The following is an 18,512-nucleotide window of genomic DNA, read 5'->3' as shown; positions in this document are numbered from 1 at the left end:
AGGGGAGAGGGAGAGGGAGAGGGAGAGGGAGAGGGAGAGGGAGAGGGAGAGGGAGAGGGAGAGGGAGAGGGAGAGGGAGAGGGAGAGAAGATAAGAAAAATAAAAGCAATAGAGTAAAAAGGGAAAATATGAGACCAGAAAACTCTGAGGACAAGTCAGAGGGCAGCCTGGGCTATGTAGTAAAATCTCAGCACAAAACAAACAAAATGGAAACAAGAGGAAGAGAGAGAAGGGAAGAAGAGACAATTTATATCTTTATATATTTTATTTTCTTACTTACATTGTATGAGGATACTTGCTCTGCCAGTCTCTTATCCCTTCCTGACAATACGTTCTCTTCATCTTTCTTACTGAATGACTTCCTTGCTTCTTGTATTTCCTGAAGAATAAATATAATAACATCACTTAAAATAGAATTAAAAAGAAATACTATTAATTTTACTTAGATTAAATGACAAGAAACTGAACTAAAGCCAGGCCAGTTGAATTCCTCCCAGTCAGAAATAGCTACGTACATATTTGAGAAGGAGTCACTGCAGGAGCCTGGGGTGTCCTGAAAAAGGGAACAATAAAGCAAACCAAAGCAAACAATCGCCCATCTGGAAGAGACTCAGGATGAGTCTGGACTAACAATGACAAAATCTAGGAAAACAACACACAAGAATTCTTCTATTGCTGTTTTCAAAAAATAGTCAAAGGAATGAACGAGAGATATATACATCCTGACAAAGGAGGGAAAGAAGCAAAGAAACAGACGGCACTATCACCATTCAGGGATGGTTTGAGTGTCTGTAGACAACTCAAGAAACCTGCTAACAGACTGGAACAGAAGCAAGAAGAGCAGAGGTACCTGACACAAAGTTAGAGAATAAAGCAAAGAGAATTACATCCCATTTGCAGACACATGCACACAGACTCAGATCACCCTGTCAAAGGCTACAGTAACACACAGATACCAGAACTAGGAAGCTACACAAACACGACAATTTTATTTAAAAATTGTTTTTTGCTTATGAAAACTCAGAATTCCTGGCATCCTCATGGAGGCTCACAACTGTCTGCAACTTCAGTCTCAGGGATCTAACGACCTCTGCTGGCCTCGGTGAGCATCATGCATGCATGTGGTGAAACTCCAGTCTCAGGGATCTAATGTTGTCTTATGGCCTAGGAGAGTCACTTCTGTCTCTCCACCCTGGGGGTCCTGGGGATCAAGCGTGGGCCATTCTGCTTGGGCATAAGCACCCATACCACTGGGCCATGCCATTGCCCAAGACCTTAGCACTTCTAACTCATAAGCAACTCTTCAAAGAATAGAGCTCCATGGACGGCTTTCATTTTATCTTTTTCTTTCTATGACTTGCAACCATACACAAGAATTCAAATCACAGCTACATGTGGCAAACAGAAATCCTTGGATGCGGGGGATGATGAACAAGATAGAATAAGTCAAATGTGGACCTGTTAGATCAGAACTGACAAAGCTATCATCACAGGTGACAAACTTTTAAGACTTATGTGGAACACTTGATAGTACTGAAAACACTTAGATGGAGTAAGTTCAGTGAGTACCACTGGGGACCTTGGTTCAGATCTTAACACCCAGTAGAGTGCTTCTTAATAACAAAAATTTAATACCTAAGATACTTTATGCATACAGGCTTTTACATTTGTGTAGTTTAGTTGGTACAGCAGTGGACGTGCTTTTTTGCTACACTGGCAGTAACTGAGCTTATGCAGGTGAAGCAGTCACTCTGAGAGGATCTCCAGGTATCATTTCATTTGCTAGGTTAGTCTGCAAGATTGGTTTACTTTTAAAGAAATTTAAGATATCATTTCATGTATAGTATAATGGAGTATAAAGACCAGGAAATTTGAAGTTAGAAACTTAAAAATGAAATTTTTTCAGTGGTCATTTACTAGCTCTATGACAACCTACAAAAGACAGCTTCCTGTCCATAAAATAAGGGCACTGAACCGGGTCATGGAGCTTCCCTTAGGTTTAAAACTGGCAGCAGATTGGAAAATGGAAACAAGGAGTGTGACTTTCCTTCTATTCTGCTGAAGATGATGACTATTTTTCCTTCAGAATCATAATCTCAAAAGGAAGTAATGCAGGGCTGGACCTCTAAAGGCGGGAAGGGACTGGGCCCAGTGTGAGAGCATCAAGTGGCTGGGTGGTGTGACAACGGGGAGAGTTAAGGATTCAGCAAAATACCAGTGTGACAGTAACGAGGAAGGGCACAAGAGGAAGAACAGAGAGGCTGCAGCAGGGGACGGGGGAGCCAAGCAGACCAGATACAGGAGAAAGCAGGGCTCTGTCTGCAGACTGCCTGTCCCCCATCAAAACCTCTGAAGACTGACTATCCTTTAGATAACTGTACAGACTGGAAGTAAAGATGGCTTCTAACAAGAAACTTCCACTTAGACCACCACCCCACAGACAGGGCTTAGATGGGAAGTAACCGGCATTCTGTGCAGCACTTCGACGTGGCTGTGAGGACAGCACTTGGAATAATTAATTAACAGCACTCAAACACTTGCAAAGCTGAAGTGAGAAACAGCAGGCGGCGGCTGACAGCTAGCAGATGGTCAAGGGCACTGGCTAATCGAGCTTAAGCCAGAGAGGGACAGGGGAAGCCGTGACCATCCCTAACCAGGCGGGCAGCAGATAAATAGTGCATCTCTCTTGCTGGACCACGGAGCATTCATGGAGCATGTGGGTTAACCATTAACTTTATGATAGCCCAGAGAACTAATCAACTTTGTAGTAATTACTGGGATCTTGTCCAGTCTTAGCTACCAAACTGTAAAAACCAGAGACAAAGGAGTTCTTGCAAACCCCTACCCCTCTCAAGAGTTCCAATTTCTCTTAATTTCTCCCTTTTCCTCAATTTCTCATACCTCTATAACTCTCCTGAATAAAGCTTGCTTCCACTTTGCATAATGCCACTGGTACCTGTGTTTTCAATCTTCACCTGTGTGAGACAATGAACTCAGAGCCACCATCCCAAGTCCTTGGGTCATGGACAACTGTTCTGTTGCCCTCAAAACTCTGCACCAGGAGTACCTTTAAATAACCTCATATTGTGTCTTTGCAAGTTCAAGCCAAATTAGATAAAATGCATGAACAAAAAGAGAAACAAAAATATCCTGTCACCTTAGCTTTCCTTTCCCGGTCGGCTGGGGTGTCTGTCCAGATGGATCGGTCTCCGGATTTGTCATCTGCTCTTCTCTTAAAGGTTCTGGGCCCAAGACCAAAGTCTTTCATTTCTGGTGGAAGCTCAGTCATCCATGACTCTCTGGTAATTGGCTTAGATGAATCCTGCATGAGAACGTAAGAAACAAGGTAGTCCGCGCCTTGAGTTCCAGCTCTGGGGAGACAGGCTAGCAGATTTCTATGTGTTCAAGACCAGTGCTGGCTACGTGGTGAGTTCTAGGCTAGCCAGGACTACAATTGAGATCCTGACTCAAAACAAAAACCCAGAACTTCACACAAACAAAACAACACACGCACTCACGCATGCACACTCTCTGCTACTACTTAGAGGTTGGAGAGTTGGCTCAGAGGTTGCTAGCCGCTCTTTTAAAGGATGTGGGTTCAGTTTTTAGCACTTACATGGTAGCTTATAACCATTTGATTCAGTTCCAGAGGATCTGATTCCCTCTTTTAACCTCCTCAGACACAGGCATACACTTGGTATGCATGCAGGCAAAACACTCATATGCATAAAATAAATCAATAAAAAATTTTGAAAACTTACATCATCTCCTTTGGTCAATTTTTCCTTCATTCTCTGGGCCCTTTTTTCAAACTCTGTTGTTACACTATAGTTAACTGGTCCTTTTGCAGGCATAGGTCCAACAATATCGTCATCTTCACCGCTCTCTGCTTCCTTTAAGACAAGACAGTATCTTTAATCTATGAAGAGCGATAGGTTACAATGATCTTAAACTACCTGGAATTTAACTGACACATAGCAATAAGGCAAAAACAAAACAAAACCAACCCAAAACCCCATAAAACCCACAGGGCTAGCCCATCACTGAACAATGAGCCTTTCCTTGGTTTCCTTGACGATGACAGTTCCATAGCACATGGACTGTCTGTCCTATGTCTCTTCCTATGTCATCAGAGACCTTATAACTATAAGTATCCTATTTATTCCTGGTCTGTCTATCTGTCTGTCTGTCTGTCTGTCTGTCTGTCTGTCTGTCTGTGGTGTTTGCTGGTAGGAACCCCAGGCTTTGCATGTATTAGGCAGGGTGCTACCACTGAGTCACACCTCCAACCCTCTGATTGATGGACAAAGATCTGGTCTTAGAATCCTTTCCACACAGCATTCCTGGTATTTATTGCCAATTGGTCAGGAATAACACATCTGAAACCTATTTTATCTCTGTACATAAACTGCTCTTTGGGATATTGCAGGTGAATCAGTGCATCATCATCAGCTTCTGTGAAACAAGAACTGCATAAGAGCTCCCAAAATACTGACAAGATGCATGAGCTCAGTTCCCAGCACGGCTCACTGACTACGAGGTGCAAACAGCGCTGTGTTAGCCAGGTCCCTTGTGGTCTCTGGGTTTTACATTTGACATCTCTTTGACTGAGCTATCCCTTTCTTCGACACCTGAGATTCTCTTTTCCACATCCTGAACTCTGATGGTGAGGCTTAGACTTGCTAAATTTTTCATTTCCAGTTTCATTTCAGTTTGGGTTTTCTTTAGTGATTCTATTTCTTTGCTAAATTCTACATTTAAGTCTTGATTTGTTTTCATTATTTCATTCAACTGTTTGTATTTTCACAGACTTCGTTGAGGGATTTATTCATCCCTTCTTGAAGGTCCTTGAATATATCCATAATTGCTATTTTAAGGGCCTTGCCTTAAGCTTCAGCTGTATTGCATTTCTCAGGGCCAACTGTAACAGGGTCACTGGCTTCTACTGGAGGCATATTGTCTTGGCTATTTATGTTTCTGTTCTGCACCAGGGCCTAGGCATAACTCCATAACCTGGAGTTATGATGTTTGAGGTATTTCTTGGTATCCCTATCAGGTCTTTTCTTTGCTGGGTGGGTTTTCTGTTCTCTGGTTGCTGTTACCCTCTCTGGGTACTGAGCAGGCATGGTGGCTGTGGATGTCTGGTAGACAGGACACAAAGGAGTGGATGGGTGAAGAAAGGACTGTAGACAGGCTAGCAGGAAAGGCTAAGAGGGGCTGTGGTAAAGAGCTAGGGGGCTGGGGTTCACATGAAGAAGCAGAGTTCTCAGAGGATGTAGGTGGGTGGTCAGAGGGGCTCCTGCAAGCAGGCTGCTACAGGACTAAGAACAAGTCTGGACAGGTCCTTACGGAGGACAGAAAGACAGTGAAAATTGCCCACCTGAATCCCAAGCCCAGTGTAGCCACTGCGGACCCCCAGTAGGTATTTGGCTGACACAAAGGAGTGGATGGGCTAGAACTACACCCTGTTCTGAAGTCATATTGATGAACGGTTCCCAGGTACGACTCTGTGACAGATGCTGTGATATCTTAAGGCTTATAGTTTGTCCTTGCCCTCAGTAGATTTATTACAATGAATAACAACATGCTTATCCTTTGGTTCTGACAGCTTCTGCATCTTATTTTAAGTTTTTTGAGTTCATAGGATAAGGAGTTCATTTATACCCTTTTTAATTTCCCCTTTAACCTAACAATACTTTCTATCTGGGGCTGTTCTCTTTAAACCCATACAAGTACAATTAAATAAATTTATCCCCGCTCTTGTGGCTTACTTTGAAATGTACACACACACAAACACACACACACACACACACACACACGAGAATACTTGTGGTGGGCTCTGGCATGCAATGCCACAGTTGATTCTTACAATAAAACTGTGAAATGATATTCTTTATTTTTTTTCTTCTTGAGGAAATGGAGCTTTACATCAGTCTATTAAGGAGACTAGAGAACGTACATCAAGTTTTAAAAACGGTTACCTAAGAGTAACCCTTTCAGGACCAGGGTTCTCTGCACTCTCACAAGAGTGTGTCCATTCTCTGCCTGACTCTGTCTGTTCATGCTGTAACCTTAAGTGTTTACTGCCTCCCTCTACAGTAGTAAGCTGTGCTGTCACAAACATCCTCGGATTTCTAATAACAATAATGATGATAATAGTGTGTGTGTGTGTGTGTGTGTGTGTGTCTAAGTCACTACGGAGGATGACATTACAGAGTTGTTTCTCTCCTTCCATCTTCACATGCATTTCCGAGATGGAACTCAGGTTGCCAGGCTTGTGTAGTGGGCACCTTTACACACTGTGCCAGTTCATTGGCCCACAAACATTATCTTAAGTGTATTTGTAATTTTCTATAGATAGAAACCTTTGTGGCACAAAGTATGCAAATATAAAGCATATGATGAACCTTTAAAATAGATATATTTTTATTTATGTGTGGGTTTTTGTGTGTATATTCCACATATGTATGGATGCACACTGAGGTCAACAGATGACACTGGATCCCCTAGAGGGAAAGTTATACCCAGTGTAGGTGCCGGGAACTGAACTTGGCTTCTCTGCAAATGCCCTAACTGCTGAACTATTTCTCTAGTTCCTATGATGAACTTTTAAAATTTTAAAAAACATTAGCATTTGAGGCCAGGAATGGTGCCACACTGTCTTTAATCCCAACACTTGAGAGGCAGAGGCAGGTGGATCTCCGTGAGTTCCAGCCTGGTCTACAGAGTGAGTTCCAGGATAGCCAGGTCTATGAAGAGACCCTGCCTCAAAACAAACAAACAAAGGGGGCAGGTGTTAATGGGTGGGTGGGTATCCATATTGCATTGAGGTGGGAAGAGCCACCCACTATGGGTGGTACTACTCCCTAGGCAGAGGATCTTTAATGGGTAGTAGTTTCCTCCAAAGTTAAAATCTTCCACATTGGAGGGAAACTTCTTAAGACAGGAAGTGAAAAATAATGAAAATACTTCAAAGATAAGGAACACAAACCATAACACCTGACTATCTTGTTTTCTTGTACTTACCAGGTACAAGAATAGCTTTTACTTCATCTCTGGGTGTTCCACTCTCACAGTAAGCTGACAATGTGTTAAGAGATTCATATTTGGAGTCTTCTGTCTCATGTGAGCCACATGATTACAGATACCATTCAAGTTCTGGGTTTGTTATACATTTTATTCTTTAAACAAAAAATTTCCAAACCTCTGAGTTGAAGAATGGTGACACTTGCCCTGGATCTTGTCTGCCTTTGTCATTTTTCTGTGAAGACTTAATGAAACCAGGTGGCAATGCAGGACCTATTATAGGCCTGAAAATAAAATGTACCATTATCATCATCTCTTTACTTTAAAAAGCTATTTTCAGAATAAAAGTTCACAATTAAGAGAAAGCCAGATAATAACAAATGTGGAAAATAAGAATTTTTTGTAACATTATTTTCACTAGTATTAATAATTCTCTACTAGGTGTTTAAAAACCTCTTTTTCCCGTGTTATTTTCTACTTCATTTTTAGAAAAAAATATTTGTATTTATTTATGGGTATGTGGGTGTCACAGTACGCATGTAGAGGCCAGAGGACAACTGTAGGGAATGGGTTCTCTTTGTACTATAGAACTGAGGATTGGACAGCTCTCAGGCTGTAGGACAAGTACCTTTATCAGCGGGTCCACTGTGCCCCACAGAGGAAGGAGAAGGTACTGTGCCAATCACATTTCACTTGGCTGTATGTGTCTAGTTCTTTACACAACCCTTGTCCATGTAAGCCACAGTAAGTTTGGAAAAATTAATAGCCAAGATCAACACAAGCAGAGAGTGGCTGGGCCAGAGTCTAAGCCCTGGACTTTTAGGTTTCGAATTTTTTTTATTGCATTACTGCCCTATTCTCAGGGAGCTACTGTCAACACAAGAGGGGATGGCCTTGATCCTGAGCCTTTGCTAGAAAGGAAAACCTACTTTCTTCTCATTTCATACTTTCAGTTCCTTTATCCAGTTTGCTCTTGTTGGTCAGCGTTAGCTATGCAGATGCCACTAAAGTCCACGGTTGGACTTCCAGGGGATACATGTTGACCTGGAGCCTCCCTGACAGGCTTCTTGGCAGAGGTGGAACAGTATTGAGAGTCAGTGGTTCTGACGGCTTAATAATCTTGTCTTGGTTCGTGAACCAAGTATATAATAGTTTTGTATATGAGTAGGTGCAGTTTCAGATTATCAGAAAGACACAATTAGCTGCCATTTATAAGCTACAAAAAAAAATGTTTGAGGGTTTCTTTTTCTAAGTATAATCCTTACCAGAGCCACACAGACATTAATTGGTCAATTTTATGACTTCAGAATTTGAGGAGATAAAATCCATAGACAATCTTAGAAGACAGTAAATATACTGGGTCAGTGGGTAAGAGCTCTTGCTGCCAAGCTGAGGACCTGAGTTCAATCCTGGGACTCACATAGAAGAAGGAGAGAATCGACTCCAACAAGTTGTTCTGGAACCTCTACATGTGCAGTGGTGTCATGTGTGTGTGTCCCCCATGAATAAATAAAATGTAATAAAAATTTTAAAATATTAAATATATAATAAATATAAAGCAAACATGGCATTCTATTGTTGATCAGATTTTTTTACTTTAATAAATGCTACTGTTTATTTCACACATGAATTTTATTGTCCAAAATGGTTTTTGTTAATTAAAAATAGCTTCCCCCCCCCCATGTAATATATCTGATTATGTATGGTTCCGTTCCCCCAACTCTTCTCAGTCCCTCCCCACCTCCCCCATCCAAATCTATGTTCTTTTATTCTCCCTCTCATTAGAAAACAGGCACCTAAAAATAAAATAAGGTAAAACAAACAAACAAAAAAGAGAACCAACGAGAAAACACTAGAAACATATCCAGATGCAGACCCACACATTGGCACACACAGAATTCTCATAACACAAGATCAGAAACCATCATATATAAGCAAAAGACCTGTAAGGTTAAAAACAAAAACAAAAACAAAAAAAAAACCAGGCCAAGCACCAAATGTAATTTTCGAGAAAGGAGCAAGCATAGATTAAGTACAAGTTGAACACAGCTCATCCAAAATGCTTAGATCACAGCATTTCCAACTTCAGATTTTGAACTATTTACATATACATAATGAGAAACCTTAGGGAAAGGGTCTCAAGTCTAAATATGAAAATTCATTTGTGTTTCATATATACCTTCTACACATAGCCCAAAGGCAACTGTATATAATATGCTAGGCTATAATTATATAGCTAAGACAAGGCTGTGTATACTGAATAGCAGACTTGTGGTGTCATGCTGGCTGCACTCAAAGTCTGGGATCGGGAAGTATTTTGGATTGCAGCTTTTCAACTGAGAGACTGCTCATCTATAATGGGTTTTTCTTTTCTTTTTTTTTCAAGACAGGGATTCTCTGTGTAGCCCTGGCTGTCCTGGAACTCACTCTGCAGACCAGGCTGGCCTCGAACTCAGAAATCCACCTGCCCCTGCCTCCCAAGTGCTGGGATTAAAGGCGTGTGCCACCACCGCCCGGCACAATGGGTTTTTCTTGAAGGAATGTTATATTGCAGGGGCCAGTGACTTATCTATGAAAGGTAGAAATAGATCCTAACTTTTAGACTTTGAGAACCACATCTGTGTAATTGGATCATTTGTACTACTCATAAAAAACGTAAAAAGCATTATTTGTTTGGGGATGACACACACAAAAAAACTGGCAGTACACTAGTAGTCCTGCTACACTTAAGAGAGACAGAGTTACATGGACATTAGGAATCGGCACGTGAGATCCTAAACTCTGAATAGAAAAATAAATAGCCACCTCTTCTACATGCTCTGCCATACAGGCAGGCACGTGGCATGCATTACACTAGAAAATTGTCATGTACTCCCTGAGAAGTGGTTTTAGAGATGGGTCCCACTTCAGAACCAAGCACATTTGTCTTACAGTGTCCTCCAAGATCCCTTGTCCGGGGCAGATGGCCCCCCCCCCCCCCCGGTCCTGTGAGACAGGAAAAGGAGAACAGAAAACATGCCCCTCCCCTAAAAGTCAAGACCTTGAGTCCAGGAGAGTAAATCGATTGGGTGGAAACACTGTTCTGAAAACAGCTGCAGAGCAAATCATCCCCAGCCCGTTTACCATGTTGTGGGAATGGCTGACTGAAATCTTAGCCAGGATTGGAAATTCTGCCTGCTCTCTCTTGTCCATCAGGGGCCCCAGCTGACTGCTTCCCAGTGCCACCCCAGTCGTCTCTGCAGGACGGACTTCCCAGTGCTGCCCCAGTCAGTCGTCTCTGCAGGACGGACTTCCCAGTGCTGCCCCAGTCGGTCGTCTCTGCAGGACAGAGTGAGTGGAACCTGACGTTCACCGTCCAGCTGCTGTTTTAGCCTTCTTGTCTCGCTTGCTATACACTTAAAAAATTTAACTCATTCAAAACTAAAGGGATGGCTGTCATGGGCCAGTCTCTGTATAAAGCAATATAGTATTATCAACTTTAAAGAATGGCTGACACATTCTAATTTATCACCTGGGAGGAGAGTCATCCTGCTTCTTAAACCCAGGAGGAAGGGCTGGTCCAAAAAACCCCTCATCCTCATCTTCGTCATCTCTGTCTTGAGTTCGCCTCTGCTTTCTGAAAACAAAAATAACGTACCTTAAGGTAAACATATGTTAAATTTTTATAAAGACAAAAGCTTTAATTTTGATAGAAAAGATTCAGTAGATCTATTTAAACACTGAAACAATAAATCAACCTTGCTCCCCACACAAAACAAACAAACAAAACAGCAGCATACTATAACAGTTCTTAATCTTTTCCTGGAACTTATCTTCAGTTATTTATTTATCAGGACTGGATCAGCATTCTTTATCTTATAGAGAATTCAAGATGCCACTAAGTCAGCAATCTCAATTCTTTTCAGCCCTTTCTTAGTGAAATGCATGAGTTCATATTTATTCTCCCTCTCAGAAGCACTGTAAGTTTCCTTTTTCTGCCTCATAATCTTGAAAGGGCATCAAAAACCTTAGTCATCTGAAAATCAAAGTTCAATTTAACTACCTATCTCAGGGTCTGGAAGGCTAGATTAGAAAGGAATCATTTATTTAAACAGAACATCCATTGCTACACATTACTAGAATAAACTGCTTTTTATTTTTTTGGAGATGGTGTCTCACTATGTGGCTCTGGCTGGTCTCCAACTCACAGATCACCTGTCTCTGCCTCTGGAGTACTGGGATTAAAGGTGGGCACCACCATGCCCAGTTAGGAAAAGTTTCTTTATAGAAGGTGTAGATTGTGTGAAATGCCATGTGAGATGGCATCTTCCACATCCACACAATTCTAGCCAATTTATGAGAGGTGTAATGTTACAGGATATTTGATCACATTGTGAACTGGAAGAAACTGTTTTTAATTGTGGCTCAGCCTTTGATCCTAGAGCTTTTTGTTTACTGCAAACAAGTAATTGTAGTATGGTCCAGTCCTAGCACATACCTTTAATCCAAGAGCTAAATACAGTCAACCTTAGGTCAAGAGGCCGAGCAAGCAACCAGCTGATAAGGGAATGAACAGAAAGGAGGGTCTTAGAGTTGAAGGAGATTTATTTAAGACAGCATGGAAAGGAGCTTTTCCTTCTGGCTGGGGAGGAGGGTCAGGTGGACGCTTTCTCTGCTTCTCTGAGCTAGTGGGCTTTCACTACAGCATCTGGGTTCTGAATCTTCATTTGGTAATTCGAACAGCAGGTGTTTTTGTTTTTAAAACAACAGTGTAAAGCTTGATTCACTGTATAATTTAGTGACTTACTTTGCAGTTGGACCACTGTCATCTTCTTCAGACTCTTGATTTCCTTCTTCAGATAAAGAACTACTGTCCTTGTCGCTGTCTGAGGAGTCTGAACTGCAGCTTCTGTAATCAGGGGGCAGAGCTGGCCCTGCAACTGGACAAGTTCAGATGGATGTGTTGTAGTCCCTTCACCAAGTCCTCTTAACTGAAATTTTCTTTTCATAGCCACAGCTGGCTACCATTTACTATGGACTTATATCAGCTAACTATCTATCCACCTACCAACCCATCCACCCACTGTGATGTGTGACAGAGTAAATACTCACAAAAAAAAAAAACAAATGAAAAAGGTCAGTTCAGATGAAGTGCTTATATCGAAACAGTGAAAACATGTGTCTGTGTGGAGGGGGGGCAATTTGGAAGACAGTGGCCAAGGAAGGTCACTCTAACAAGGCATTTGGGTAGATTTAAGTGATGAGAAAACAGTGGCCATACAGCAATACAAAAGAACATTCTAGACAAGAAGAGTCAGCAGGAGACAACAAGCTATGCACTCTCCACTGATGCTGGAAGCTGAAGAGGCTGTTGGTCTAACACAAAGGTAGAAAAGGCTGCAAGCTTTGGAGTTGGAGTCTTTGGCTTTGAATCTGTACTTTGCCACTTACTAACTAGATGAATTGTGTAAGTTAGTTAACCTGTCTGTGTTACTTTGTTGCTCTGTAAAAGGTGTCCAATAAAGTTTAAACCTCAGTCCTCACTAGAAGACTAAAGAATGCTAGAGAAGAACCCTGAGGGCATTTGTAAAAAGTGCTACACTTACAGTAGCTGTCACCATGTGTAACACATGCACAATCCACCATATTTTCTTATATAGTTGATGGAAGGGCTGAACAGACAGACTGTTTGACCCCTCACCCCCAAGGTACTTAGTTCAGCACATTCACCAGCACAGAACAGCCATTACTAGGAGCTGTGGGCAGGGAGAGAACTCAATTTCATTTCCAGAGATGAAGAGCTTTAGAGACGGACGGGTGGTGGTGGCAGCTACATAAACAGTATGAATATAAATAATATAACTAATGTCACTGAAATTATGCTTTAAAATAGCTAACGTAATAAATCTGATGAATATTTAATGAGAACATAAAAGAAAAAAAAAACTAGTGTCTTAGCTAGGGTTACTATTGCTGTGATGAAACCCCATGACCAAAAGCTTGTGTCAAGCTGACAAAAAGATCACCAACCAGCAATAGTAACACCTGCATATCCATGTTTACTGATGCCCTAGTTACAACACGGAGGGAGGAAATGAAGCTAGCCTAAATGTCCATCAACAGATAAATGGATAGCAGAAATATGGTATAAAACATACAATGGGATTTTATCCAGCTGTAAAGAAAAATGAAGTCACAAAAGTTATAGAAAAATGTATATAACTGGAAAATACTCTATAGTGAGGTAACACAATTTCAGAAAGGCAAATACAAGTGTTCTCTGGTGTTGTGTATAGTAAGTAGGGTGAGTATGGATATAAGCTATGAAACTAGAAAAGAGACCACAAGAGGGTTAAAAGAAGTGTTGAAGAACAGGGGACACACATGAGACGCAAAAGGGGAAAGGAGGTTATGGGAGATGGGTGAAGGCTAAAAGGCGTGAGGGGGGATGAGAAGAAGAATCAACAAAAAATTTTGTTTAAAAAAATGACATGAGGTCTTGAGGGATGGCTCAGCCAGCCAAGAGGCCCCAAGTTCAGATCTCAGCACCCACATCTGGAGGCTCCCAACCGCCTGCAATGCCAGTTTCAAGGAATCACACCACCTCTGGCCCCCTCAGGTACCTGCATTCACACGCATGCCCACGCACAGACACATGAATATAGATAATGGAACCTAATGCTTTGTATGCTAATTTTACAAACTACAAATCAATAAGACAAAAAAATTCAATAGGAAATGAGCAAAAGACTTTATCAGAGCACAGTGGTAAAAAATAATCAACAAATTAGAAAAGTGTTCAGTTTCATTTCTCACAAGGAAATACAAATTAAAATTACCACCATAAAATATGGCTTCAAAATACCAGATTGAAAAGGCAGAAAAAGTGTTCTCTAATGTTTATTAGATTACATTAGGGATTAAGGAGAACATGGAACAATCAGAATTCCTATACTTACTGAGGACTTTGGTAAATTGGTAGGACTCTGAAACCGAGGGTAAATAATAGAGGATACACACACAATGTATGCACTCTGTAAGAATTTAAAACAAACAAACAAACAAACAACCCAGAATCTACTCAAATATCTGTTACCAGTATAATAGGTAAAGACATTACAGGGGATTACTCAATGGAATTCCCTAACACGTCTTCAATCTAATTGAGTAGAAATTTCCTTCCTAAAATAAAGAATAAAGGGAATTTTGAAAAATAGCGATACTAGGAATAAGATCTGGAAGGAAGAATCTGCTGGAGACATAGTCTCTGGGTAGCCAGAAAATGAAAATCAGATTAAGAAATAGTTGCAACATTTCTTCAGTTTTGTTCTTTCCCAAGTATAGTCACCCCAAGCCTTCAAACTGGAACAAACACTAAAGACGGAAAAGTACGAAAGAGTGTGCGAGGTAGTGATGTGGCATAGGTGCATGTTAAGGTTACAAGACACAGTGAAATGGTGGAGACTGAAATGTCAACAAATTAGTCGAATAGAATGTGTCAAATATTAGCGGAATCGGGAGAGGAAAACCCCGAGGAAGACGTAACAATGCTCAGGAAGGTGACACTTAAAGTGGACTTTTTGTCAGGCATTTAAGTACAACCAGAGCAGCCCCCCAAAACCTACTGTTAAAGCACAAACTCGGACTGTGTGAGCACTGGGCTGCGTGTGTAAGATGGAATGATAGAATGAGGCCAGGAAGTCAGGCCGGGGACGAGAGAGGCATAGGATCTTCGGCAAGAGTCTTCTAAATCTAAAAGTATATTGATATCAGGTTCTAATTTGTGCTTCATTACTGACTAGTTGTGTGTCTTAAGAACCGATTCATCAGCCGCTGTCAACATTTGTAACGCATGCACCCTCCATCATCTGTTCTTACACACACAGTTGATGGAAGAGTTAAACAGATGATCGGACGAAAATTGATCAGTTAGTACAGACCTGTTCGTATTAATAGCAAATTGGGACTGTATCGTCATTTTAATGATGATAGGGTCTCAAACACTCCTGCGTGCCCAACTTACTCCTCAGGGTGGACCGCGCCCACTCCGCGGTGGTCGCCACCCCTTCCCGTAAGTGCAGATGCCCACTGCTGCTTACCCGGGCTCGGGTCCCGCTCCTCGTCCTCAACTGTCGCGCGCTCCTTGAAGCCTGGCGGCAGTGCCGGCCCGATCAGGTCCCTAGCCATTCGCTGCGACGCACAGTCGCTCAAATGCCAAGCCAACCTGCACAGGCAGTTTAGCTAAACCCAGCCTGCACTGGCCGGTGGACGAGGATTTGCAGCCAAGGCCGGAAGTTTTTCCGGCTTCGTTTGATGACGTAAGCCCGCGATCGGCTCATTAGCCAGACTGCCGTAACGGAAGTGACGTTTAATGTTAGTTCCACAATTGCACTTTGGGCTCACTGCTTGCTGGGCGGCATGGCAGAGCCTGCTCCCGTCGTGTGGCCTTCAGCCCCGGAGCTGACTCCTACGCCAGGGACTCCGAGCGAAGCTGCGCCGCCGCGGGACAACTGGGTGTACTGGGCCATGCTGCCGCCGCCACCACCTCCTCTGTCGTCTCCGGTGGCGGAGTCGGAGCCCTGCCGGAAGGGACAGCCTCACGTGCAGCCCCAGCCTACCTCCGGAGCCCTTCCCCCGTTCGATGCTCAGATTCTTCCCGCGGCGCAGCCTCCTTTCGATGCCCAAGCCCCGCCGGATGGTCAACCTCAGTACAGCGGGCAGCAGGCCTGGAATTACCAAGCCTCGACGCCTTGGTACTGGGGGTTGTCTCCTAATGGTTTCCCCACGTATCACACGTCCTACCACTCTCCGGGTAAGCTGCTGTTCTAGTGGTCTTCCTTTACTTTCTCTTCCTTTCCTCTCCCAGCTTTCCTTTTTTATCTTGCAGCTTTGCGCTGTATTATTTGGAGGCTGCTAAGAGTATTCAAAATGTGTCTCACTAGGTTTCTCTCCACCTGCTCATTCAAAATGTATTAATTCAACCGAACTGTAAAACTGAGGGGCTATTTACATAGCAGTTAACAAAACATTAAAAAATCCTTACCTTTTGGGAGCTTCCTATCTCCTCAGTGTAGGAAGACACGATACAGGTGATAAAACTAGGTATTAGAAAGTAATGATTGTATGTATGCGTTAGAAAGGGGTTGATAGAGGATAGAGAAATGGATTGGAGATGAGACTCTATTGCTCTTGCAGAGGACCAGTGCGCGGTTCTCAACACCCACACTGGGCGGCTCTCAACTGCCTGTAACTTCAGCCGATAAATGTCTTCTGGGCTCCAAGGGTACCGCACTCCATGCTACCTACACATTTTTTGTTTTTAATCTAAGAAAAAAGTGATTAATAGATAATTGTACATTTGCGATCTTAATCGAAACTCTCTTTTCCATTTTAGTTACACATTCTTATTTTCCACAATCACATGATGCAAAATTCAATGACTTCAATTTGCCTCAAAACAGAAAACAGAAAAAGAAGGTAATTCTGAGATGATAAATGTGGCATTTTGACCTTCAGTGTTACTGCTTCGTATATTGTAACTGTCCGTGTTTCACATCTGGTTTGGACAGGTAGAGCTTTACTAGGGTAGTGTTTTTAAGAAACGTAATTGTAAGTAAAATGTTGAAGCAAAATAGTATTGAAAAATAAATGGTGAAATTATAGAAAAGGAAAGAGAACGTTAAAACTGTCTCAGTACATAGATATCGTAGAGGATTATGATGCTTACAGATAAATGTGAATATTAAAACCGGGAAAGTTTAAAACCTGGGGGTTGAAGGACTCTTTCACAGGGATTGCAGATCAGATATGCTGCATGTCAGATATCTACATTACTATTCATAACAGTAGCATTATTAGAATTATAAAGCAGAAACCAAAGACATTGTAGTTTAGGAGCACCACAACATGTGGAATGAATTAAAAGGTTATAGTGTTAGGAAGGTTGAGACCACTATTCAAAAAACTGTGAAGATTGGGACTGACAGCTGGAATTTTAGGAGAAGACTGGAAGTCCCAGAAGCACAAATTGTAATGACAAATTTTTTATTTTTTATAATCTTGCTTTTTGTGGGAGTGGGGAGAGACAGGGTTTCTCTGTTTAACAGAGCCCTGGCTGTCTTGGACTCAATTTGTAGACCAGGTTCAGCCTGCCTCTGCCTCCCTGCTACTGCTGGGATTAAAGGCGTGAGCCCACATGCCCAGCAATCTTGCTGCTTTTTGGCGTAGAAGAATCTGTGAATCAGAATCGCCCCCCCCCCCTTGTTAAACTCAAGCTATAATCTAATATTCCTAATTTAGTAGAGTTTATATTTACCTAAGTTGTGTGCATATCTTAAATTCAGACAGGATTTGTTGTATTGTTAATGTTTTTGTTTGTCCTGGTTGTAAAGTTTCTATCATTTCAATACTGGGTATTTGTCATTGTTATGATAGCCTTTTTTTTACTTTACATTTACTTTTGTTGGGGGTGGGTGTGTATGTGTAGAGTTAAGAAAATAACTTGCAGGTGTCAGTTATCGTACCATGTGGGTCCTGGGGATTGAACTCAGGTCCTGAAGCTTAGTAGCAGGTGCTCTTACTCTCTGAGACATCTCTCTGGCCTGGAAAACATTTTTTTTTTTTTTTCAAATGAGGAATAATGCCCGATTATACTACACAAGCAAATGCTACATTAAAATGGGTTTTCTTTATTCTGACCTGAACCTAACTTACAGGCCAGGTGTCCTCTTCATTGTTTAAGTCACACAATTAGTTTAGAGTAAGTTGACTCATGTCTACTCAGATCATGAACATAAAATTAGTGTTCTCTTACCGTGAAAACTGTAGCTCGTACTATTAGTACTACACGAATACAGTTTATTAAGTAACAGTCCTTTTAACGTTAACAGTAGCATAACATTAAAAAATGGAGATTATTTTCTATACCAGTTTCCAGTATAGTAATATCCTCTGTGAAATGCTTGACACATCTAGAACTTGACAGGTGCTGTATCGAATCTTCATTAGGTCTCCAATTTGAAATCTATTTGTTGTTTGCATTAGCTCTTTTTAGATTTAAATTTTGCTTATTGGGCCTGACTTTAGCTGTATTGATAAAACAAATAAAGGTATGCTTTTCACCCCAGGGAAATGCTTTAAAACAAATCCAATATGTATTCTTGGAATAATTGTGTTTGGTTAAACAGAGATTTCCCACCACAGTCTTACTGCTTCTTTTGCTTTGCAGAAAAGAAAGGAACCAGTTTTCCACTTTTTCTGTGATACCTGTGATCGTGGCTTTAAAAATCAAGAAAAGTATGACATACACATGTCTGAACATACAAAAGTAGGTTTTCCTGGTTGTTCTGAACTGATACAGAAATGGCCTTAATTTGTATTTTTGTATTTGGGATGGGGAGCCCACTGCTCCCCATAGGAAGAACTCCCAGAGAGGAGGAACTGTGGCAGCATTTGCATATGTGCCCCTCCATGGCAACTGGGAGGGAAGAGGGCTGTTCTTCCAATGC

At 41.7% G+C, this 18,512-nt stretch overlaps 2 protein-coding genes across 3 annotated transcripts in view; one reads left to right on the top strand and one right to left on the bottom strand.

The window, feature by feature from the left end:
* Gpalpp1 (GPALPP motifs containing 1) overlaps positions 1–15,287 on the bottom strand; it is a 23,903-nt gene extending 8,616 nt beyond the window's left edge. For both annotated transcript variants that reach the window (XM_028754272.1, XM_028754271.1), the window contains exons 1-7: positions 15,105–15,287; positions 11,813–11,945; positions 10,538–10,642; positions 7,205–7,310; positions 3,762–3,893; positions 3,158–3,322; positions 281–379 (exon numbers count right to left, since the gene is read on the bottom strand). In XM_028754272.1, coding sequence (XP_028610105.1) covers positions 281–379; positions 3,158–3,322; positions 3,762–3,893; positions 7,205–7,310; positions 10,538–10,642; positions 11,813–11,945; positions 15,105–15,192 — 828 coding nt within the window. In that variant the 5' untranslated portion in view covers positions 15,193–15,287. The remainder of the gene's footprint in view (positions 1–280; positions 380–3,157; positions 3,323–3,761; positions 3,894–7,204; positions 7,311–10,537; positions 10,643–11,812; positions 11,946–15,104) is intronic.
* A 121-nt stretch (positions 15,288–15,408) lies between these two features.
* Nufip1 (nuclear FMR1 interacting protein 1) overlaps positions 15,409–18,512 on the top strand; it is a 28,223-nt gene continuing 25,119 nt past the window's right edge. Inside the window, exons 1-3 of the mRNA XM_028754255.1 lie at positions 15,409–15,817; positions 16,400–16,482; positions 18,233–18,331. Of these exons, the coding sequence (XP_028610088.1) occupies positions 15,424–15,817; positions 16,400–16,482; positions 18,233–18,331 (576 nt within the window). The 5' untranslated portion in view covers positions 15,409–15,423. The remainder of the gene's footprint in view (positions 15,818–16,399; positions 16,483–18,232; positions 18,332–18,512) is intronic.

Source organism: Grammomys surdaster, unplaced genomic scaffold, assembly GCF_004785775.1.
Source record: "Grammomys surdaster isolate TR1022 unplaced genomic scaffold, NIH_TR_1.0 125985, whole genome shotgun sequence".
Lineage (NCBI taxonomy): Eukaryota > Metazoa > Chordata > Mammalia > Rodentia > Muridae > Grammomys > Grammomys surdaster.
Note: the sequence above shows the minus strand (reverse complement) of the source record. Positions and strands in the feature narration are given on the sequence as shown.